The sequence below is a fragment of the Coturnix japonica genome, chromosome 3 (genome assembly GCF_001577835.2).
Source record: "Coturnix japonica isolate 7356 chromosome 3, Coturnix japonica 2.1, whole genome shotgun sequence".
Lineage (NCBI taxonomy): Eukaryota > Metazoa > Chordata > Aves > Galliformes > Phasianidae > Coturnix > Coturnix japonica.
In genome coordinates, this window is record NC_029518.1 from 84792837 (window position 1) to 84817920 (window position 25084).

Sequence of the window (25084 nt, forward strand, 5' to 3'; positions counted from 1 at the left end):
ATGCAGGCTGAATAATAAACCTCAGTCAAATGTTAACTATACAGTACTTTATTTCTGTTGACAGTAGTTTGCTATTAAGGCCAATAAATATTAAAAGTCAAAGCTGCATACATTCCTTTCAAACCATATTTTTCAGAGAGGAAAATGGCAATTTGATTGTTAAAAACCTATCAGTTGATTTTTAAGCAACAAAAACATAATCTTCTCCCATCATGCAGAAATTTGCCATTATTGCTTTTCAAAAATTGGAAAAAAGCCATATTTTCTGGGTTTTTTTGGTTTTTGTTTTTTGTTTTTTTTTTTCTGTTTTCTCCTTTTCATGCTTAAGAGTATTACAACTTTACTACTTTACTGAGTAATTTCACAGTGGTTTTAGCCCCATTTTCAATTCATAGCTTTAAGTGCCTCTTGAAAAATGCCACAGGAGTTCTTTAAGTTATCTCAAAAGATTAGACTGTGTATTCAACCAGAAAATTTTAACAGGTCCAAATTATAACTCAAGAGGAAAGAAGCATGATTAACTGGAGCCTAGAATGTTGTTTGTTTTGAAGCCTAAGACCCAGAGCATGGCTGACATGTTTCTGTCGTACATCTGTACACATAGCTGCCTGAATTAAATGGGGAAAAAAAAGAGAGGACCAGAAGAGAACTGAAATATATATATATATAATGGAGGAAAAAAAAAAAAAAGAATTCAGCATTTGATGAACTTTTTTCATCTTACAAATTAGATAATTATAATAAAAGTAATTATCTAGTTCATACCACTGACCAACTCATAAACCTTACCATTAACGCTAAGTACCATACTAACAGAGGAGTATCCTATGGTATTGCGGGCAACACATTCATATCGGCCTTCATCAGCAGTTCCAACATCACGAATGGTAAGATATCCCTCTGGACTAACATGAAATTTTCCACTCTCAGTTACCTGTACTCCATCCTGCAGCAAAGCACAGTGTGTTGTTATTCTGCTGTATCCACTCCTTGTTTTAAAAGATGATTATTTTTTTTTTTTAATTATTATTATTTTATTCTTTTTTTTCCTCAAAGTAATGAGCTACCAAATAGTTACCAAAACATGTCCTGGTGGAAGCTTCAATAGTCTAAAGGGACTCAGCATTACAGTGAGTTTTGTTCCTTTAATACTTTTATTGCTTTCATTGAAAGTGGGAATATCAATTGGATATTCACAAAGAATTGTTACTGAAATATGTAGGGTGTTCAATGCATTCATTACTGGAGTTCTATTTACCTTATTCCATGTAATTACTGGCTCTGGCTCTCCTTGAGCACTGCATGGGATCTGCACATTTGTGCCAACTTCTACTGTCATGTCACTAGGAACACTGGCAAATACAGGAGTCACTAGAAAAAAAAAGACACGTTGGTAAGTTATAGAACCATAGGATCACCAAGGTTGGAAAAGACCTAAAAGATCATCCAGTCCAACCGTTCACCTATTACCAATAGCTCCCACTAAACCGTGTCATGCAACTTGTACAAAAGATGATATGAAAAAAAAAAAAAAAAAAAAAAAAAAACCAAAAAAACCCAACAAAAACAACAAAAAAACAGCACTACTTGTTTTTTTCAGTTACCCAACGTTTCCTAATCCATAATCCTATTCTGTTTGCAAGTTTTAATTGCTTCTAACTACGCCTTAAAGATAACATTCCTTGTTCTTAATATCTTGTGATGTTTTACATACACTTCTAAGCAAATGGGCAGGTAATTGCAAAAAAACATTAAGATCCTTAAGTTAATAGCTCTGAAAAAAACAAACCCCGTGAATAGCTAACTTGGAACAAAATCAGCAGAATTGTGTAAAATTTGCCATCAACTTCTGTCAAAAATTTTAAATTTTTAAATTTCAAATAGCAGCTACAGAAATTTTTTTTATTTTTTTTTTTTACAGAAAAAGTATTTTTCAGAACTCACTCAACTCTGAGTGCCCCTACCAGAAACCTTGAGCATCTAAACCCAACAAGCCCTAGGCCTTAAATATCAAATGACATTCAATTTTTAAGGAATTCCACGGTGAGCAATACTAACATATTTTAGCCCCAGTTTCCTTCAAATCAAGATCAACACCCAGAACTCAGATGTTAAAATGAGAAAAGTACAAAGTTATGAAGATGGTAAGAGCTGTATTTCTGCTGTAGTATAGAAGCACTTTGACAGGGTGGGAGTTTAAAATACTTTTTTGCAGCAGAGAGGCATTTAAGAATTTAGTCTAACATGCTATCAGAATGAGTAAACACTTTCAAAACAAAATACTTTCACAAGCATAGGAATACAGCCATCTACAAAATAAACCTCCATTCTTTTTATTAAAAACAAACAAATAAATAAATAAATAAATAAATAAATAAGATTGTTCTAAAGGAACAACATTCTTCTCAGATCATATAAAGCCTTCCTATATGCTATTTATTAAAATCTAAAGATAGATGTGCTGGGCAACAACCAGAACAGCAAGATTTCTAAATAATAAATGATACAGTCCCATTCTAACAAGCTCTTATCAAAAAGGCCATGTTTAATTCTAAGGTCATGTATTCTTCAGGTGGCTTAAAATAAAAGTTCATCTGGGCACACTGACCCACACATTCAATTTTTAAAACCTAGTAAGACACCTTACATTTCAAACCCAGCAACCTATATTCATTGTAACATTCAGCAAAAGTTCTGAAGAAACCTTAAGTCTTATTATAAATCTGCTTCAAAACCTTGTTAAGATAAATTTAACCTCTTCTATATTCACATATATGACATGCTATGCCTTCATTTTAGAAAAAGAAAATAATAATACAAGCACAATGCATTTTAATGTGGAGAACATACCTCTAGGCTGTACAGTCAGGTGTGCAACAATCCTTTGAGATCCAATGATATTGACAGCTTGGCATTCATACTGTCCTTGGTCATGCAGGGCAACTCTGGAAATCCTCAGGGTACCAGAAGATAGGACTAAATGTCTTCTGTCAACAGACAACTGGCCTCCTGAAATACAGAGCAATAGCATTTGCTATTTATAACAGTAGAGAACAAAGTCTCTTTGTTCCAGTAAAAGGGAAATCTGGAAGATTTTAAGTTTGATATAACACTGGAAACAAATAAAAGTCTCTTAAAAAGAAACAACTTCTGAAAGCTTTAGATCACCGAATGCAAACTGACAAATATATAAATAATCAAATCATAATCCTGATCTCTCCTCTGTCACCTTTTGCGAGAGAAGTATTCTCATCCTAACAAGAGGGTACCAGAAGAAGAATGCCTTTTGGTAGTAGTGACAGTTTTCTATAATTGTATGTAAGACAGTCACAACTCATCTCATCTGCCTAAGACGTCTAGAGAACCAATAATCACCCACAGGTCTGAAAAAATAGAACAGAATGTAATACAACAGAAATGAAATGAAAGGCACAGCAGTTACTGCACCCTCTTCTTCCTTTCTGGACATCTCATTTGATTACAGCAACTTTGGCAGAGGGAGAAACAGGGATATTATCAGAATCAAAATGTTCAAGTGTTTGTTAGAAATTTGCTTTATCTATCATAATTCAAAATTTCTTACTAATTGCTTTTCCTGCTAGAGCTACTCCATTTAATAGAACTGGCACATCTACCTCTACTTACAACATCCACTACAGTATTTCTTCTCACTGTACTTAGTATCTTTTCAGCACCTAACATAGCAGTCAGCAAAGTGGATCCTGGATCCCAGTGTTCCTGTTGATGCACTTACTCTGACAGAAAAGTGGTGGATGAAAATTGTACTGATGGTAGCCTTCACTGGTCTGGTTTGTGAAGAGAAGACATCCCACTATACTTTACATCTCCAGTCAATGACAGACTTCTTGATTTCTTCTGTTGTAAACTGGCAGTAATAGATACTGCTGCATGTGTTTTGTCTCACATTTCTTAAACATATTTTTGCAGGAACTTGTTATGAAGGCATATATTTTAGTGAGTCCTCTCTACTAAAAAACTCTTGGGCAATTAGTTTCTGCTGGATATTTTGCCTTTTCTAGCTAAAGAAGGGAGATATGAACTCTGTTTCATTCAGAGATTAAAGCATCTGAACACATATTTCCATTCAATTCATTAGTGCTTTCGATTTCTATTTTAGCAGATTAAAAGTGAAACCAGAACAAACTTACCTCCTTTAGTCCAAGCAATAACAGGCTGTGGATAGCCTTGTGCTTCACAAGGGAAGTCAACTGTTTGCCCTTCAATCACTGTTTTGTCTTGAGGGGTGACAGTAAATTGAGGCAGAGCTACAAAAGAGAAAAAATAAGAGCTGAAAAATGCATGACTGTCTGAAATGATGTACAGTTTTCTGTATGACATAAAATGCTCGTAAAGGTAGGAAATGGTTTGTCAATTGGACCCTTTCACACTGTAAGAACTTAAGGGATGAAAATTAAGGGCAACGTCTTATGCAACAGAAACATCCCATCATACTGTGCCCTGGCATCAGTGAAGATCTCTAGGAGCCAGTGCCTCAGATCCAAAGGAAGATGTACAGTAGATTTAAAGAGTCAAAGTGTTCCTGGGTTACAATATGTTCCTTTTCTGTCTTTCAAAAACTCCTCATATAAACCATGGAGAAAATGCAATGTAGTCAAAAGTCTCCTTAGCTGTTTTTGCTTGCCTTTACTAAGAAGGAAAATAGAGGCCAGTTTCTGCAATAATATACTGGTATTATCAGTGTGAGAAGGAATTCATTCAGCTCTCAAAACACAATCATCCACTGGTGAATGATAAATGAACCACATGGACAGACAGTTTTGCATAGCTTTAAAAACCAAGCACGTGCAACCTGAATGCTTTGTCAAACAGAGACCTTAAAGTGAGGACAGAAAAAAATATGTTAATCAGAACATATTGCAAATAAAGGTTTCTTGGTGAAACACACAGCGACATTTCTATGGACTCATGTAATTGAAAGAAAAAACACTTGTGGCTTCAGCTTGGCTCTGGTCATTCAGAAGAAAAAAAACAACAAAAGAAGTACAAAAAAAGAAAAGCAAGAACACCATACAATTTGCTGTAATACACTCTCCATAATATGTTTTACAGCATGTCACTCCACGTTTAATTTTACTCACCTTGGACTATGATGTATGCAGTAGCATGGATGTTACCCATGCTGTTAGTTGCAAAACAGGTGTACTCGCCACTGTCTTCCTGCTTGACATTTTGTATGTAAAGTCCTCCTGATGGAGTTATCGTGATGCGAGGGTCACTGGGTAAAGGTGTTCTGTCACCTTTGGTCCATGTAATTTGTGGCTGAGGGTGCCCAGTTGCACTGCACTCCAAAGTGACACTTTCTCCAACTAAAACCTCTGTGTTCTGCGGGTGAATCACAAAACTTGGCCTGGCTGTGAGAAAAGAACAGTGCCTAAAGATGACTTATAGCTGAGAGAATTAATTTGGACAAATATTACAATAGTTTGTGGAATTTAGTTTCAAAGTACTACTAAACTTGGTGCAAACACTGCATGCTTTAATCCTAATCTTTTTTAGCTTATGCTTGTTTTTTGTTCTTCCTTAAATCTCCTTGCAACAATTGTCAACGGTGCAGTTCTGCACATTAATTTGGTACTCACAAACATAAAGCAGAGGCTAAAAGAGATGTGGTCTGAAGAGTTCCAGAAATACCTGAGCAGAAGAATTCTGCATGTCAACAATGTACAAGAAGCAATGAATTCTTATTTTTTAAAAATCCTACTTTTAGCAATCTTATGATCTTGTTTTAGCAGTCCTATAATCAAAACAGTTATCTATTTAAATGTTTACCTGGTGATCCAAAATATCTCAGAGTAACTTCCTGAGTTTTCACTTCTCCAGCTACGTTTTTTGCCATGCACTGGTAAATGCCCTGGTCAGTTTCTTGAGTATTTTGAATCATTAACGTGCCATCATCTAACAAGTTTAGGCGAGAATCTTCTTTCATAATGAGCTCATTACTGTGAAGAAAATAATCTGCTGGAGTTAAACCTTTAAATCAGAAGCACAGAAAACTGTCAAATAAAAAAAAAAAACAAAACCCTATATTAACCAAAAACTTGGAAAATCTTTAAGTTTTTTACTGTGTTAAATAAAATAGAGCTTTTATTTTTCCCCAAAAATGAAAATGCAGATGAAAAACTAAAAATAATCTTTTTTTTTTTTTTTTTCTTTTTTCTTTAAAGGCAAGCAGTACATCTTTAAAATGAAAAGCCAAAATACTTCTGAGTAAAAGCTTAAGTGGGGGGAAAAAAAAAGAAAAAAAAAAAGAAAAAAAAAAAAAGGACAAAAAATCATAGCTTGTCTCATTCTGTTTTGAGGATACAAGCTTTTCTAAGTGGCAAAACAATTTCAAACGTTTCCTCCAGATGTACACTACTGAATACTGAAAATCTGTTCTACTAGGAGGAGGACTAGTTGTATAAAACTATCTTGGTGCCAGTCTGCCTCTGGATTGTTCAAGGAGCACTTATGAACCTGACTGAACTTTGCACTGGATAGAAATGTAAGTCAAAATCAGCTCATCAGGCTGTCATGTTTGCAACATTTCTTGACATAATCTTAGTACAGTAAGGGCATTGTACTGAAGGAACTGTTTCTCACTCCATCCCTCACTACGTTATGAAGAAAGCACAGAGGAGGGCTGAAGAGCTCATCTCTTGTGTACAAAACCAAGACCAATTTCTGATCTCTGCGACATTCAACAACTGCTCAACAGGTTAATGCCTTTTGACTGTAATCTTGCCATATTCAACTACCTTGCAGAAAGCTTTGCTCTCATTCATGTAGCCAGGAAACAAGCCAGAGTCAATAATCCCACACCCAAGCTCAAATTTCTTCTTAAAACTCTTTCATATGTGTATTCTGAATACACAGGGTTTTTTTTTGTTTATTATAAAAAGTTCATAAGCCAAAGAAAATTTTAATGAAATAATTATACCATCCAAGTTTAAGGCTCTGCTCTTTTCATACTCCATAAATGCTGTAACCTTGCTTTATGTAGAGTTCTCACTGAAATCAGCAGAAAGTTGCAGAACTATGCCTCCACCTCGCTCTGTTGTATCAGAAACTAACAAACTAAAACAATTCACTTTATTCTGAACTGTGAAGGAATCTGTTTTCCAGATCCAGTTCTCCATTTGTTTAAGAGAGTTAATAAGGCAAAGTCTGATTAAGCCAGCAGTAAACTCACAAATCATCTGTCCACTGTAAATCTGCATAGGCTTAGGGCATATGAAATGTTGCAATGTAGCTGATTCCACTCTGTTGCACCTGGCTCTGATGAAAGACAGGGCCTGGGCAGAACTTGAGCGTATAGGCTGGCCCATGGGCCCCCAAGAGATGCACATGTTTTTATAGACCCTATGCTCTCAAGCAGCAAGGAGAAATGTTCAAGCAGGTTGCCCAGAGATTTTGTGCCACTTCCACCCTCGGAGGATTTTAAGATCCAGTTGGATAAAGCCCTGAGCAGTCTGAGGTGTTCCCACAGGTGACCTTGCCTGGAGCAGAAGGCTGCACTAGAGACCTGTGGAAGTTCTCTCCCACAAGAATTACCATACAACCCTATGATGTATGCATATGCCACCATGTATTGGCCCAGGGCAACTGATATATCATCTTTCCTCCTCTGGGATGAAGCTATACCTCAGAGGAAATCTTCCTGATTTGGAGTTAGTGTTCAAAGACCACCTCTTCTGAAACCCAACTTATGTCTATCTGGATCTCTGTATAAGAGCAACTATCATTCAGCCTCAAAACATGATGTAAATGGAGCTAAACTGCACATTCAAACACTAGCTAAGATCACCAGCTGCACGTGCAATGTGATCATGTTGGATTTTCTGGTACTTACACTCAAGTGATTTAAAGTTTTACAGCTGAAAGCATCTTTGTATGTATGACGACAGTTGAAAAGTTTACTTATTATAATCACTTTCTAAAATTATCAGCTCTTAAGAGTTTAGAATTACTAATAAAACAGATCCAGGCTATTATTCGCCATATACTACTTTTTATTAGAATATGTTTCTGCTGTTACTATTCCAAATGTTAGAAGTTATGCATTTGGTCATGCACCCAGCAATGTACACACACAAGCATACTTACATCGAGTTCCTCTCTTCCTTTTTTGAACTTACTTGTTTCGAAGCCAAATAATTTCTGGTTTAGGATTGCCTTCAGCTCTGCAAGTGAAGTACACTGTATTCCCTGAGGTAACGTCAACATCCTGAGGCTCTGATGTAATTCTTGGCCTCTCTGTATCAAAAATAAAATGTATAAGGATCCCTTACTTGTTTCAAAACTACTGAAGAATGGAAAATAAACACTTTTCTATTTACCTTATTAAAAATATTTTTCACAACATTTAAACACAAATGTTTAAAGATTAAACATTTGTAAACTTAATCAGGATTAAACTCATTTTTACCTATCTAAAAATGACTGCTGCCTTACTGACCTCCATTGTTTCCTGGGAACTTTAATCAGACTGGAAATGGATTGTGCAAATTTGTATCAGGTTTTAAAGTAGCTGTTCTATTTATTTGAACAAAGGCTCAATTTGCTTATGAAGAACAAACTTTAAAGCAGCAAGCACAAGTGCCATTTAAAATAACTTCCTTTAGATAACTATCAGCACCTAACCCTACCTCCTACAGAATAATTTGTCCAGCTTGTTTCCTGCAGTTTCCCTATTCTGGCTCCTTAGATCTGCAGAGAGCTGGGAGGATGCCATATGAATTATTCTCACATTAAACCTTCTTTTTCTATATTATTCAAGAATCTTGCAGACACTTATAAATTCTTCCTGTCAGAATCATACCCAACATGCAAACAAAAGGGCAAGTTAGGAAAATTCTTATCACCTGGCAAAAAAACCTTCATTTCAGTTTCAGAAAGGGAGCTGAGCCCTGGGTGTGCAGTAATCTTGTAGTGACAGAGGGTTTCAGTGCCTGTGCACAACCTATATATACAGAAGAGTAAAAGAAAACCCTAACCTAACACAACACAGTTAACAGGGCTTTTAAACAAATTCTGTGAAATCAGGGACAACTATGCTCTCCCCCCTGCAAAAGGGATCATATGACACCAATAACATTAAAAACCCTAGTTGGCAATCAAATCTGAAACATAAAATGAAAAATAATTTCCTCCTGAATAATCATATTAAATTTCTCGATACCAATTTTCAAATGTGAATATATTTGTTTCAGTAAACATAGTCTCAGTGTAAAAGCTACCAATAGTGCCAGAAGCAGACAAAAAACAGTGAAGGAACACAGAGGGATTTCTGGAAATCAGCACTGTTAACTCAAAGTTCTCAGTATTACTGAAGGGAACAGAAGAGCAAATGCTAACCAACCACCCACAGTCTGGCTATGTTCAATACACTGAAGAAGTCAGCATAAAGCAGCAAACCCACCACAGTTCAGTTCCTCTGGTGTTATCGTGGCCACTGACCGCCCCTGGATCCTGCGTGGGTATTCACAGGTAGCGGCTGCCTGAGCATTGCCTGACTCCACGTATGTCTTCAGCAGCTCTGCCAGCCAAAGGATTTCACAGTCACAGTGAAGAGCATTTGAATCTAAACGTCTGCATGGAACAAACAGCCACAGCTCCTGTTAGCATGCTCAAACTGTTTACAAAGGGCAGTCTCAGATACAGATGGTTGTCACTATGCTTATATGCATTCTGGCAGTCCGTATTACAAAAACGTGCATTATTTCTACCACATGGATAGGCCTGTGTTCAACCTAGCAAGCAGATACACATCTCTCTTCTAACCCCAGAATTCAAAGACATAAATCTGAATGTACTTAGAAGTTATACAAACTTTGCTTACATAAGGAACATATTCAATTCTCCCCACATTATTTTTCTGTTTAATATATGTTACTGCAGTAACCTCACAGTTAACTTGACAGTTTTACAACTTCCCATTTTGCTGATCAGGCAACTGAGACAAAGACCCACAGTTTTCTTTAAGGGCTAAGCTCTCACTGAGTTTAGTGGGTCAGTAACCTCTGAACACACCTGCCTATAACGAGAAACCCATAAATTTGACTTTGCAGTTACTATGTGGAACACTGCACTTTCTAGGATAAAGCCCTGTAGGGAAAAACAAAAAACAAAAACAAAAACAAAAATCAACGGCCGATATTCTCTCTCTCTTGTTTATTTATTTATTAACCTGTAGTTCAAATGTCCAGATACTCTGTATTTCTTGCTGATCTGTGATAAACAGGCGAGAACAAAGAAATCCGTTCTACAAGCTGCCTTACAGATGCCTCTAGGTATAAGCTGTATCAGCTCAGAAGAGAGCAGGTCAATTCAGCCCAGTGCACCATTCCAGTACCAGCCACTATCAAAAGACTGCTTTACTTAACCGTTATATGAAGAAGCATCCTTTTTTTGTTTGCCTGAGCTCCACAAAACCTCAGGGACTGTATGAGTGAAGCAGCTACTCCAGCAAGGTGGATACATCATCAACATTTACCTTATTCCACCCCTTCTCTGCAGTTAAAAGTATGGTTTCAAAACTGGCTCAATGGCATTAAGGCAGCAGTGCTGCAGTAACATCATCTTATTATTTCCCTTGTGATCTCTTTTGGCAGATGACTGTGTGTGGCACAGACCACCCTCAGTGGTCCTCCCAATGAAAGGCTATGTTTTTGGTTTTTTTTAAATGGCTGCCTTTGGTGACTCTAAACAGAGTCTCGCTGTACACTGTCAAGATCAAGCCAAAATCTGAAGGGCTCCTGAGGAACTAAGATGCTTCTAATTTTCCATTTGAACGGCATCTAAAGAGGAACTGGGTTTTGAAAGTGATAATAATTACATTCTTGCATCTCTGAGCATCTTTCAGCAGACATTATTTATAATCAGATAAGAAGAATAATCAAACAAAGCAATTTCAAATAATCTACTAGTCAGGGATAACATGCGAGGATCACCTAGTAAGACAAAGACAAGGAAGAAAAAAAAAGAAGAGCTGTGTGTATTATTTAGTCTACATGACAAAAGGCTGATGGTGAACATGATCATATGACTACAAATAACTTGAAGACAGAAAACAAACAAAAAGATTTAGTCATTAAAGATGGTAGGATATGAAGCAATTGTCTCACTCTGTAAGTAAGTAACTGGAGCACAGTCAAAAAAAAAAATTATTTATAATAGTTACACAATGAAAAGACTTGTCAAGGAAGACAAACATTGCAAGATGAGATACAGCATAATAGTTTAATTTACTTACAGCCTCTTCATAGATTCTAAGTGACTAAATGTTCCAGGAATCAAATGAGCTATTCTGTTGTTATGTAAAAATCTGTTAAAAAGCACAGAAATATGCATGTAATATTTCAGATTTTGACATGTATGCATTTCATTTAGGTTCTTCTATATGTGGTTTAAGAGAAAGCAATCTTACTATTTTATATATATATTTTTTAAATAATCCTTTTTATTAATTCATTGGCTAATAATTTTTTGATAAATTCTAAGGTGTATTTGGTGTGTCCATATGGGGTGGGGGAAAGAAGCAAGATAGTAAAATAACAGCCAAAAAAGAAGTGAGTTCAAAATATAAATCTTTTTCATTCACAACATTAATTTAGGCCAAATATCAATCAGAATTACTTGACAAATTGTTCTACAACAGAAAAATATAACACAAGTAATGTTCCTAAGGTCAGCCTGCACAAGGTGTTCTTGGCTAAAGCTGCTTAACAGTTAAAATTACAAACAAACAAACAAACAAAAAAGACTAAAACACCTGAGTTAATTTAAACAAAGAAGCAAGCTGACTCTTCCATATCTTACCCCAAGATAAACAAACTTACAGCCTTTCAAGTTTTGGAAGATGGGTAAAGGACTCAGGATCCAATGTTTCTATTTGATTAAAGTGCAGATACCTGAAAATATGTTAAACAAAGAGAGAAATGCTGAAACAATGTCCATAACGAAACTAAATTTTATAAAACATCTTGTTACTGCTTACAGTTGTTTTACAAATCTAAATGACAGTCATGATGTAGCAGCTTAACTTTCCTCTGAAATCTGGACCTGTACTTAATTCTGAGAATTATGGGATGTGACAAACAAGGAGGATCTACAGACCAGTACACATTGTATACAAATACACATGCAAAAAAAATTGTTCAGACATTTACTTTGGATATTTTTGGAGACACTACTTTAAGAATTATTTTGCCAAGTCCAGCTTTCATTAGTGAGCATCCTTGAATGAGTAAAAAATTATCAATTTTAAATTATCAAATTTACAGTGTTGCATCTTGTTCTAAAAACATTTACTTTCCCACAGAATAATTTTAGCATGTAACTGTTTTCATTTTCATCACATTAAGTGAAAATTTCAAAAGATGCTGGGACCACCTGTCTAGTCCATGAATCCCGCCATCTAAAGTATCTAAGATATCTCCCAATATCAAATGGGGATATTGGGAAAATATCCCAAAGATATCTAAGGTATCTCCCAATATCAAATGAAAAAAAAAAAAAAAAAAAAAAAAAAAGTAAGAAAAAAGAAATTATTTTGACTGAGACAATTTCCTAGACAAAGGGCATTTCCAGCAACTGGTGTACAGTTAACTAATGCAGCTGTGCTGTTTGCTGAACTACTGATGCTCATGTAAGATATTAATGCTATGCAGCAACGAATACTGTACAGCTGTTAACCCTGTGACTGAAGGAGTCTAACAGAACAGGGCAATTACCCAGATTATTAATCTTCAACTGGTGTTACAATGGGCTATTCATAAGGACCAACCACAGGCTCGTGCCAGCCCTGACTGTGCTGTGTAAGTACCCCACTGCTTTGCAGAGGGAGAGAACAAAAAGGAACTGAAGGAACTGTGAAAGCTGTGAAAGGGTTTTATAGACTTTGGATCCTAATTATAGTCATATGAATCCTCTCAAAATTTCCTGCCACCTCTGACAAACTCAAGAACATCACCATGGGCTGAAGAATGAAAAAAAAAACTCATCATTTTGAAAGAGAGAGAAAATCTCAGACTGTCAAATCTGCTGGGGAGAAAACAAACAAACAAACAAAAGTAATAAAATCAATCCCACAGCAGAATTATAGGAGGGCAATGGGAGCTCCTGCAGGGCCTGCGGGCCCCAGCATAGGTGGCTGCAGGTGCTGGATCTACGAGCACAAGAGGATGCATGGAGCACAGATGCCAGGCGCGTGGCTGGCAGCCGCCCAGCTCCCCAGAGTAAAGCCAGAGCACGAGCAATGCCAGGCAGCAATGAATTGAGGCCATGGGAGAAAAGAAAGAAAGAAAATCAATAAACTGTACAGACACGATCAGGCGCATCAGAGCATCAAGCATGCCTACAGCCACGGATCATCATGAGAACAGGCTTTGATTCTGTTTGCATTATGAAGCACAAAATGAGTAATAAGCTTCTGCCTATCAGTCTACAGGCCATTTTTTGAAAATACTGGCCATCTTCCTCTAATTTAAACAGAAAGACATCTCGAAGGCGTTTTATCTAATACCACAGAGAACAGCAGAGATCCCTCAGTGAGACTCAGCCCTGAGGAAGGGTTAGTGGAGTGGGTCACTGTTTAAACCTCCTCAGGCACTGCTCTCCACAGACGAGCAGCTCACAGCTAGACAATAACAGTGGCGTGCCTTCTTCCAAAGCAGCTTTGCTTTTGGATACAAAATAAATAAATAAATAAATAATTACATGCACCATTCTATCTTATGCAGCAAGCAGGGATTACTTTTATTCTTAGCATAGTTAATTCTCTTTGCATTGTTATTACCCACAAGTCCATTGCAAACATACCTTCTTAGTCACTCAATAAAATAACCTTCCTACATGCTTTGAGTATTTCTCTGGTAATGACAAGGCAAGATAGGTATGTTCAGGTAATACCTCTCACTACAACAAATAAGGTTGTGGGAAAAAAGGCACACTGAAGCACACAGTCCCTTTCCCAGGTCCATGGATTAGAGATGACTTGGATCATCTAGTCTGATAACTAACCACTCTTTGAGAGAAGCTTTTCCTAACATCCAACTTGAACCTCCCCTGGCACAACTTGAGGCTGTTGCCTCTTATCCTATCACTGTTAACCAGGACAAGAGGCTGATCCCCATCTCACCATAGCCTCCTTTCAGGTAGATGTAGAGAGCTATAAGGTCACACTCCTCATAAAATTTGCGTCCCAGACCTCTCACCAGCCTTTCTCTAGACACGTTCCAGGGCTTTCCTCTAGTAAGGGGCTCCAAGTGAACACAGTACACCAGGTGTGTCCTCAACAGAGCTGAGCCATCCCTGCTACTGCTGGCAACACTATTTCTGACACAAGATAAAATGCCATTGGCCTTCTTGGCCACCTATGCATACCACTGCCTTATGTTCAGCTGAGTAACAACCAATGACCCCACATCCTTTTCCTCTACACAGTCTTCCACCCACTCTCCTCCAAGCCTGCAGTTGTGGGGGCCAAAGTGAAGGGCCCATCCCTTTTTCTCCTTAATCTTCATCTCATGGGCTTCAGTCCAGAGATCCAAACCCCTTTGAACGATGTTCCTGCCTTCAGGCAGATTGACACTTCCTCCAAGCTTGGTGTCATCAGTATTGGCAGTATTACTGAGAGTGCACTCAATACCCTCGTCCAGGTCATCAATAAAGATATTAAACAGGACAGGCTCCAATACCAACCCCTAGGGAACACTAATCATCATCAGTCACCAGCTAATTTTAATTCCATTAATCACCACTCTCTGGGCCTGGCCAGCCTATCAGTTCTTTTCCTATCAAAAAGTATACTTTTTCAAGCCAGGAACTGCCATTTTCTACAGGAGAATACTGAACAGTATTAAAAGGCTTTGCTGAAGTCTAGGCAGACTACACAAACAGCCTTTCCCTCATCTACCTGACAAGTCACTTGACCATCAAAGGAGATCAGACTGGTCAAGCAGAACCTGCCTTTCATCAGCCCATGCTGTCTGGACTTGATCTCCCAGTTGTCCCACACATGCTGTGTGATATCGCTTAAGATGATCTGTTTCATAACCTTCCCTGGCAGGTTGACAGGTCTGTAGTTCCCTGGATTCTCCTTACAATTCTTCTTTGGAGAAGACAGTCACAGTAGCATGTCACAAATCTTCTGGGACCTCTCCAGTTGACCAGGAATGCTGATAGATGGTGGAAGGTGGCTTAGCAATCACCTCCATCAGCTCCCTTGATTGGATCCCATGAACAGTCTAGAAGCATTAGAAGGTTTCTAACTGTCTTATTCTGAATTGTGGGGAGTTTATTCTGCTCCCCATCCCTGACTTCCAGGTCAGGAGGTAGAGTACCTCAAGCATAACTGGTATGATTACAAATGACAGACATAAAGAAGACACTGAGAATCTCAGCCTTTTTTTCCCTTATTCTTAGTGATCCCATTCCCTGTCACATCCCACAATGGAAGTTTCTTTTTAGCCCTCCTGTTACTGTTAATATATTAGCTCTTTCCTTGCATGGAGCACATAAATGAGTTTCTTTTTAAAGGGAGGTTAGTTTTCTAATTATTATGAAAATTTCTTGGACTGAAAATTCATCTAAAAGGTTATCATACTCAAGAAATAATCTCTCATTGTCATGTCTTCATAGACATCTTTATGTTCACAGGATAATAGGCTCTTGAAAAAAGCCTGCAAGATGGAATGAATTTGAAATTAAAAAGACTTTCATTTAGGATTTTTTTTTATTTTTTATTTTTTTAAAAAAGCAAAAAAGCATATACAAATATTTTTTAAAGATCCTTGTGTCTTCCATTTAGGACTTTGAATTTATTATCAAGCAGGAAACAGAGTATTTGAAGAAAAAAAGAGGCTATAGTGAACACACCACACCTAGAGGAATATAAAGATTTCATAAAGTAAGCATAGTACAGACTTTTTCTTTGTTATGACTACTCTTAGAAGATGAACATGTGCAGTAACTCCTGCCCTCTTTCACAGGACTAAATTTAGAATCCTATCTTCCACAGCATAATGTTATTGTAGAGGATCACTTTTATGTGCCAACTGTTCATTTTTAATAGCATCTCCACATCTTTGGAGAATTACTTAAAATTCATTAGCAGATTATAATATATGTTCTGAACATCTAAACAGTATGTTTGCCACTTTGAGTAAACAAAATGAGAAATGAAAGAAAATAAACAGATTTTCCTGGATTTATCCAAGAACTTGTCCTGCCCAGGCAGTAGGCAAGTATGATAAGAATTAACAGCTGAAATCATAGGGAAAGAGATTAAAATTAGATATTATAGTAATGGTATAAAGTACTGGAACGAGATGCATAAGGAGATTATTGAATCTGTTCTTTAAAGATTATCAAAATAAAGCAATATTCCAGCCACTTAGATTGCTTGACCATAGCTAATCTTATTGAAGAATAACAGAGAGGTACTGCACATGATGGTTGAACTAGATGATCTAGGTGGTCTCTTCCAGTCTTAATGATTCTACGATTCTCAAGTCCCTTTGTCACACTTCTTTAATCAGACTCCACTGTGATAAACATACATAAACTCCCAGAAGTTTATGTAGCAAGCAGGAACTCTTTGTAATATAAAACTTAAAGAAACAACAACAAAAACCAACACATAGCAACAGCTGAAGGCTATTGAAAATTGAATTTGGAAAAATAAATAAATGTAAGAAGCTGCGTCACTGCACGTAAGATAATATTTTTCATGTATTGATTTCCCCAAAGATATATGTGTGAATACAAATTGCAGCATGTCTCTAGGAACAGTTTACAAAATTCAAAATTCATATGTTAATATGAAAGTCAAAGGAAAATATTTAATTTGTATTCCATTAAGAAAAAGCAGATTTAAATAATCCCAGCAATACTTGGGTGACTCCCAATAATTACAGACTGCAGAGAAAGCATTTTGTCCCTAATACACGCAAAGCTTTTAACTGAGATCTCAAAAATACACCAGAAAATCCACCTACCAACAAGTGCATGTATCTGGAAATGGATTGAATGTAGAGCTCAAGCTTGGGATCTAGATGCCAAAAACTCACAACCCTCCCACAAGACAGGTATCTATGACATTTTAGCGCAGTTCAGTTTTACACAGGGGCATACAGAGGTATATCAGAGCTGCACAAACACAAGCACACAAGGGCAGGCTTGGCTGCCTTTCAAGTGCCTTGGATGTCTTCCAGCATCTGCTCTGAAAAAATGCAAGTTTCCTGAAGGTTTGTGTCATATTTGCCAGATCCAAACACACGTATTGCAGATTCAGCAAGGTCTAAACTGGTCCTAACTGTCTGCTTATAAATCTGATGGCTTTCTCCCTTCATGTCCTGCCTGGCTGAAGAGTTATGTGATGAAATACGTATGGCTCAAGTTCTCATTGTGTTCAAGCACCCAAAACTGCCAAGTGTTCTTAGAATTTACTCTAGCACAAGTGAGTTTCAAGGTCTGATTCAAAGATCTTATTGTCTTGGCAGAAATTTTAAAAAGAAAAAAATAAAAATAAAAAGGTATTTCAACTACATCAGCAGTAAAGAATCTGTTGCAGAGGTTTTAGTGGGATCCTGCCAGGAGCAGCATTTGCAGCTGCTGTTCTTTTTCTTCCCTTACATCCATGCAATGGTCCATTTAAGCTAAAGTGTACATACAGCTTCTCCCCACTACTGCTGGTGAACGAAAGCAAAATATATATAATAAATATATACAAATATAAAAATATATATATATTTTAAAAAAGCAAGAAAAATGTGTGTAGTCCAACTAATATAAATAAAAATAAAATTTAAAAAAAAAAAACGCAACTATCAGTTTCATTCTGTTTCACTGGAGCACACAATATGACTGTGAAACGGGTATTCTCCTGAGGTGAAGACCCACAGCCTCTGCTTCAAGAACTCTGCTGAGCAAGGAGAATAATATTTGGTCAAGTCAATGCATCCAGGTCACAAAGTGTGTTTCATGATCAAGGCTACACAGACCTGTAATCTGGAAACATCACATGAAGCTATTGACCTTGTCACAATGTAAAGCTGGAGGATTTGGATACACATTCACATGATTTAGCTTTGTGAACACTGTCTTTCCTCAAAGATAATGAGGGAAAATAGATCTTACACAGCCAGAACCTCTTTATGGTGTCGACTTTGTTAAAAACTTGATTTTGTACAGAATAACATTGATGTCACAGTATGATATCACTGCTGGCTGAGAGGCTCAAGTTCAGCCTAGTGGAAAAGTCCATTGAGAACATGCTAATGACCCACAATTATACCTGTAGAGTTTAGGGGTTTTTTTTAGCCTTAACACTGATGAACAGGAAACAGAGAAAAAGAAGAATGTAACACTGTTGCCACTTGCAGCATATCAGACCTGTGGCATATTTTGGAATCATCAGAGATTCAATAAATGGATCTCAGAGTTTAAATTTCTACACAGAAAACCAAACTTGCCGCCAACATGCTAGTAAGCCCTACCAGTTGCTGTCAATATACTGCAGTAATCATTTCTAGAGCAAGAGGTAAAGGAAGAGAAACGTTAAGGAAACAAATGATATCTACTTCCCTCTAACATGAGCTTGAATAACTTTGTACACATTCTGAAGAACCATTTTATTTCATATGCACACCTTGTCCACTAATGTTCACTAGATTTTTATACTATGAAGGAAACTGGTATATGTCTTAGTATAATAGAGTTTTTGAGCTCTCACAATTCACATGCTGCAAGATTGAATAATCTAGTGTTGTTATTTGGTAGTCAGATTGTTAAACAGCTATGCATTTTATAGCTCTGTTTTTCAAAACACTGCTATAGTGAATGCACAGTAATGCTATCTGTTCATAAAAACAAACAAATTTTGTTTTAAAATACAGCAATACGAAGTTAAACTTCAAGATACTAGTTCACAAAGTAACTGCAGCAGTCAAAGTAATCACAATATCATAAAATCTACAGAAATGAAATAAAATCTCTCTCTAAGCAATATACATAGTTTTTTCAACATTTTCCACCATTATTCTGCCTCTTCATCAAAGCTCTTTCACATCACCTAGCAACATGGGGAATGCAAATGAGAATTTTTTTTAAAAAGACAAACACGGAAATGAGGAATTTGACACAGAGATCAATTTTGTTTTTCCACATGCAGATGATTATGGGGCTCTCTAACTAACAATCCATTGACAGTAGACATGCAAAGCATGCAGGCAGGATGTAAGGATCAGGGTGTGCGCTTTTCCTCTGCAGGGGAATCATGGAGATGACAGCACAGAAGAGAAAAGGCACTTACAGTTGTTCTAGAGAGGCAAGTCCTTTAAATGCTTGCCTGTCAATTGACTGGATTTCATTCTTGTACAAATAGCTGAAACAAGAAACAATCAGTAATATTAGTACACAAACAGGAGCTACATGAAGGTGGGAAAGAAGAATTAAGTTGACACATGAAGACAGTTTTTTCACTACATATTAGGAAAAAAAAATTACAAAACAAAAACTAAACACATACACATAAAAACACTTTGCGTTTGAGAATTCATCCCAAATGTTTGCCAAGAAAATCATAACTATGGGGCCTTGTAGTTTGATCACCTGGTTTATCTTTGGCTTCCCAGTTCTCACCAGTATGACTTATTGTTTCTTTGCCCCTCATTTTCTTGGTGGACTTGTCAAAAGTCAAAATAAATTCATCTTAATGGGACAGGATTGCAACAGTTGCCTTTTCAGGAATACACCAGGCCTCTTATTTTATTAAAATATCTCATGTGAATACTGGTACAAATGTGAATATTGTGACAGAATTTGTCTTTTGAATGGACTTAGAGAACAAAGAGTGATATAAAGCCATCTGTGTCACATTTTGAATATTTACCAAAAAAATGTACAAGCCGAAGTGTTGATACTGAATCAATAAAACAGCATTGTATATTTGTTTTATACCATACAGAAGATGGACATCAGGTCCCCATTCACAATACAACCTGAATAAATAAATGCAGAGTACCAGTATGTTCACAAGTGCTTTCTCTACCTTTTCCACAGAATTAAAATACACCTGGTTCTGGAAGGATTGGAGTATGTGATCAAATCTATTATCATCAGGCTTTTAATATTTAAGATGGTTTAGTGAGAGAATGTTTGAGAAAAATCATACAGTTTAGCTGATAACTATAGTTTATGGGTTCGATGTCAGCTAATCTGTTAGGCTGGGTTAGGAACAAATTCACAGTAAGAACTGTCTCAACTATTTGACAAATGCTTTGAAACCGAGTTAATCAGGCATAGATGTCTATGAAAAAAGGATGAAAAGATTTGGAACCACAAATGGCTTTATTAGATTTATTAGTAGTTTGTTTTTTTGTTTTTTTGTTTTGTTTTATTTATTTATTTATTTTTATTGTTGCAGCTTTCATTAACTAACTTGAAACACTGCAAAGATCTTTTGAGAAAACAGATAAAATATCTGCCCTGCTGGAACTCATGGCAGTTTTAAACTGACTTGATAAAGGCCAACGCTTCACAACAGTCCTCAAGAAGTTGTAGGCATCTGACTGTACCTCATGACAACTTTGGGGAACAATATGGAGTAGTGTCTTTTCCTTGAATCTAAAGTTTTCCAACAAATCAGTTGCCAAGATCTGAACACAATATATATATATATATATAACAAAAACATTCATCTACACAAAGTGTATAGTACCTCCAATGACAGAATAACTAAAAAGCAGAAAAGTCGTGACGCTTTTAAAATGTTCAAAAGACTGAAGAAATTAAATGATAAAAAATAATTTGGCCATCTGAAATATCTGTAAAGACATAGAAATTTGTGTAAAAAGAGAGAGAGCAGGTGTATTATGCTTATTTTGCATAATATTGCATAGTCTTTGATTTTGTCTCCTCGGTTTTCCTGTCTGTATGGTACAAATTCCTACTTTTTTTCTATAGCAAGAATGTTAAATACCTCATTTCCTCTTACTCCTCAGAAAACCTGCAAGACTGAACAGTGAAGGCACTGTTTTCCTTTCTTAACATGCCCTGCTTAGCCGTTTGGAAATTTCTCTTACTTCTCTGAGTACAAACATTCTGATTCGACCCAGCAATGAAGGTGGTTTCAGATACCTTTAATAATCAATCAGCTTAGTTAAGAAGAAATAATTTCTATCAGAAACCTTGCTAAAATTTTTATTTATTTATTTTTCTGAAGACCAAGTAAAGCAGAGTGAAGAACATAAGTAGATGACTGGGAAAATGACTGGTTTTTCAGACATTTACAACCACACTGTCAGGAATGGAGTAACCCTTTTATTTTTTGGTCTATGTTCAACATTAAACTACTTTTTTTTTTCTCATGTTGATCAGATTTCCTTCAGAAGCAGGACAGTCAACTGATCTCAGTCCACCACTTTCCCCATCCAGAGAGAAAACTCAAAGTTACAAAAAGGTACGCATGTAATATGAAGGATATGACAACCACACTTTCACTTGGCCACGTTGATGTTTCCATAAGATTATTAACAGAAAGAGAAAAAATATATATACTCACCTAATGAGGAGAGAACAGAAAATAAAATTAAGTAGCATTTATAAAAAACTATATGTGTTTCTAAAAGGCTGTTTTGCCTTTTAGAAAGGTACTTTACAAACACTGCACTAACCTTTAATATCTGTCTATCATCCAGCCACATTAGTAGAAAAGTGATTTAAAGTAAAATTATGGGCAAAGTAGTTTATCACTTTATCTTAAATCTTTATTAACACAAGTAAATCACTACAATTCTACAAAGGATGAATAAACAGTAGATTAAGATAACAAGATGATATATTCTATTTAGATATTAGATTAATTTCTGGAACTTACTATTCTTTTCAGAAGAATTCAGAAATAAAAAAAAACACTTGCTGGAAATGCAAGTAAGGCTGATGATGTTACTGGCCATACACTTCAGAAATTAATAAATAGGTAACCAGTTATCAGAAAATTAGAAAGAAATAGTTTCGAATCAAAGACTATTACGTTCCTTATAAGAACCATGGTTTTGGGGTTTTTTTTTGTTGTTTTTTTTTTTTTTAAATGAACTGTATAAAAAGTCATGTGATGAAATTCAATGAAATTCAGATCCACATATATTTCTTTGGAACAGGAGGAAAAAGAAAAGGTATTGACAGTATCAGATACTGTGAAAAAAAAACTGAGAAGTAAATAAAAGCAGCAGAGAGATTAACACAGAAATGTAAAGAAGGTTGTTGGTGGAATTAGCAACATGACACACAGAGAAATGAGATCAGAAATCACTGGAGGCATTCAAAGGAAAAAGTAACGTGACTTTGACAGCAGAAGGCACAGAAGAAAATATGACATAATCTGACATTGGGAAGGGTGAGGCCAGCAACTCTGCAGTTTGGCAAACCTACAACACCTCTTCTACCACCATGGCTTCATTCACCAACTGCAAAGCAAATATTGATCATTCCTTCTAAGTATTTTCAGAACTGATATGTTCCATGCAGCCTCAGTTCCCACAATCCCTAATATCCAATTCCTTACCTTTCCACTTCTTATTAAGTAAACACACCCAAATGTTTTACCAAAATTTTTATTTTCCATTTTGATGTACATAGTTTCCTTCACACTAGCTTACTGCTTTGTAAATATAAAGCACCTTCTCTTTTTCTTCTGAAAAGCTCTTTGCTAGACTATATTTTATATTTTTCCATGTTTTATCCTCAAACTCTCTCTTATCTTAGGCTCACTTTCAACACTGCCGATTTCACATCCTACAACTTCAAAGTGCAATACATCTCCCGCTTCAATTCCTAATTATTTTCTATCTTGGAGAATAAACTGCTGGTATTCAGGATCAAGAACAATCTAACAGTTTCCACAAGCCCACCAACAGCTATATTTCAAGACTGAGAGCAAGACTGAGAAGCTTTTCTGTTTTCTCTCTAAGTATTAACTGAATAACTCCATTAACTGAACAAGCAAAACGTAAATTGAAAATTTCCCAGGAAGTCAATAAAATAGACTCAGCATACCACATATCTCTCATATGAGCAGGAGCAAATTTCAAAAATATTACCAACTATTTTGATCATATCAATACAACTTTCTAAAGTTTACTGTAGCCAGCAGTGTTTCTCTTTATAAAAAGGGTATTGTAAGATCAAAGCACTACACATAATTACTTAAGTACATCAAGAAACTGTGTTATGGATGAGGTTCTATCTATGACTGCTTTTTTCATCCTTTCTAAAGAATCAGATTGTCAATATCAAGGTACAAGAAATCAGAAGTCAGAAAGAAAGAAAGAAAAGCAGAAAGATGTATCCTTTTGGTTTCATAGCAAAAAGCTGATAACATCTGACTCCTTCTGATTTATATATGGATTTAGACCAATTATTACCACAAAAAAGCATAAGACCATATAAAACTTTTGCTTATAGAACTGCAAAAATGTTTATATAGTTGTCATAATTTCAATTCTATTAGCTAGTATTTCTGTTCTCATAAAAGCACAACACTGTGGGCTTTTCTTATCAATATCTTATCAATATCTTAATCTTATCAAATAGGAAAAGTCATATTCACATTATCTATTATCCGCAGTTATTCCAGATTATTTTACTATAGGATACTAGATTCTGAACAATATTTTTATCTTTTTAAGGGCAATACTGTTTCTCCCTCTAATGTCTCCTTCAGTACGTTCCAGTGTGAAGAAAAAAAATTGTTTCCTTCGTTCCATAGAATACACTTCACAGGGGCTTACTGAACCAAACTTTTCACAGCTGAACTATATTTAGTTGGTGCATTTGAGCTTTCTTGTGCTGGTATTTGACCATTTTATAATGTTATGGCTGTACAGTTGTACAGAATACTCATTTTAAGTCATCAAAATAGGCAAAAACATCTTCTTAAATGATATTTTATCAAAATAGACAGCAGTTTTAAAGAATTGAATGAACAACCACTTTTAACTTCACATGAAGATTTTACAAGAAGAAGAAAAGATCTCCACTTAAAAATAAAGTTATTATGTTAACAGACATTGATAAGTATATAGGAAAATAAATACAGAATAACTCATTTAACTCTGTTCAGTATTTTTTATCGGTTTTATCTGAGATTTACTACAACTTTGCAAAAGAAAGCATATGTAAATAAAGAACTAATAAGAACTGAGTAGTATTTCTGCACAGCTGCTGACAGTCAAAAGAAACATTTTTGAATTAAGAGACCTTAAGCACTCCACTATTATTTTGTATCTCAAGTTTCAAAGCACCAGATCTGTTATATAAACATATTTTGTAAAAAACATTTCCAACAAATCATTATGGACTTTCATTGTTTATTGTGGTACTCTGTTCAATATTATTTTTTCTCTACTTCTATAGAAAGTAAACAATTTCATTATGGAAAAGTAAGAAAAATAAAAACCAAGAAACACGATCAAATGCAACTTTGAAAACCAAATAATATACCCATACAAACGTATATGTTTTCCATCTTTTCTCTCTTCTCCAAAGTCCTTAGGTTGCACTCTTTAAAACTAGATGAACAATTAAATTCCTGGATTGTTTCCAAAATTCTGAAATCTCAAAGCAATCGGCACTATAATAATGGCCGTAACCCAAGATAGTGTGTTCATGATGCTACATAAGTTGCATACAGTAAACAGTAACTAGGAAATCCTTCAAAATGCACTGACTACAAACATATACTGAAATCTTGTATTAGCAAATCTCAAACCACCAACTTACAGAAAGAGTCACAGTTGTCTCCAATCCACAAACTAATTTCACTCTTTTTCAAAGCAGTTTACCATGAGAGATAGCAAGTCAGATGAAAACTCACGTTCATACTGAAGTTATTCTGTTATATATCAATAAAAAAGGTGACATTCATTTAACTTACAGATATTTCAGATTTTCAAGGTCTTCAAATGCCCCACTTGGTATTCTTTTAATTTGATTGTTGTTTAGAAGCCTATTAAAATAAATAGACATATATTTATTTTAATATACAAGAACACTGGGAACA

At 35.9% G+C, this 25084-nt stretch overlaps 1 protein-coding gene across 1 annotated transcript in view; it reads right to left on the bottom strand.

Annotated features, from left to right (window-relative positions):
- Positions 1-25084, bottom strand: part of PXDN (peroxidasin) — a 71046-nt gene that overhangs the window by 22511 nt on the left and 23451 nt on the right. The window contains exons 3-14 of the mRNA XM_015859355.2: positions 24959-25030; positions 19337-19408; positions 11862-11933; positions 11276-11347; positions 9443-9612; positions 8160-8277; positions 5812-5981; positions 5121-5393; positions 4170-4286; positions 2851-3009; positions 1259-1371; positions 790-946 (exon numbers count right to left, since the gene is read on the bottom strand). Coding sequence (XP_015714841.1) covers positions 790-946; positions 1259-1371; positions 2851-3009; positions 4170-4286; positions 5121-5393; positions 5812-5981; positions 8160-8277; positions 9443-9612; positions 11276-11347; positions 11862-11933; positions 19337-19408; positions 24959-25030 — 1565 coding nt within the window. The remainder of the gene's footprint in view (positions 1-789; positions 947-1258; positions 1372-2850; positions 3010-4169; positions 4287-5120; positions 5394-5811; positions 5982-8159; positions 8278-9442; positions 9613-11275; positions 11348-11861; positions 11934-19336; positions 19409-24958; positions 25031-25084) is intronic.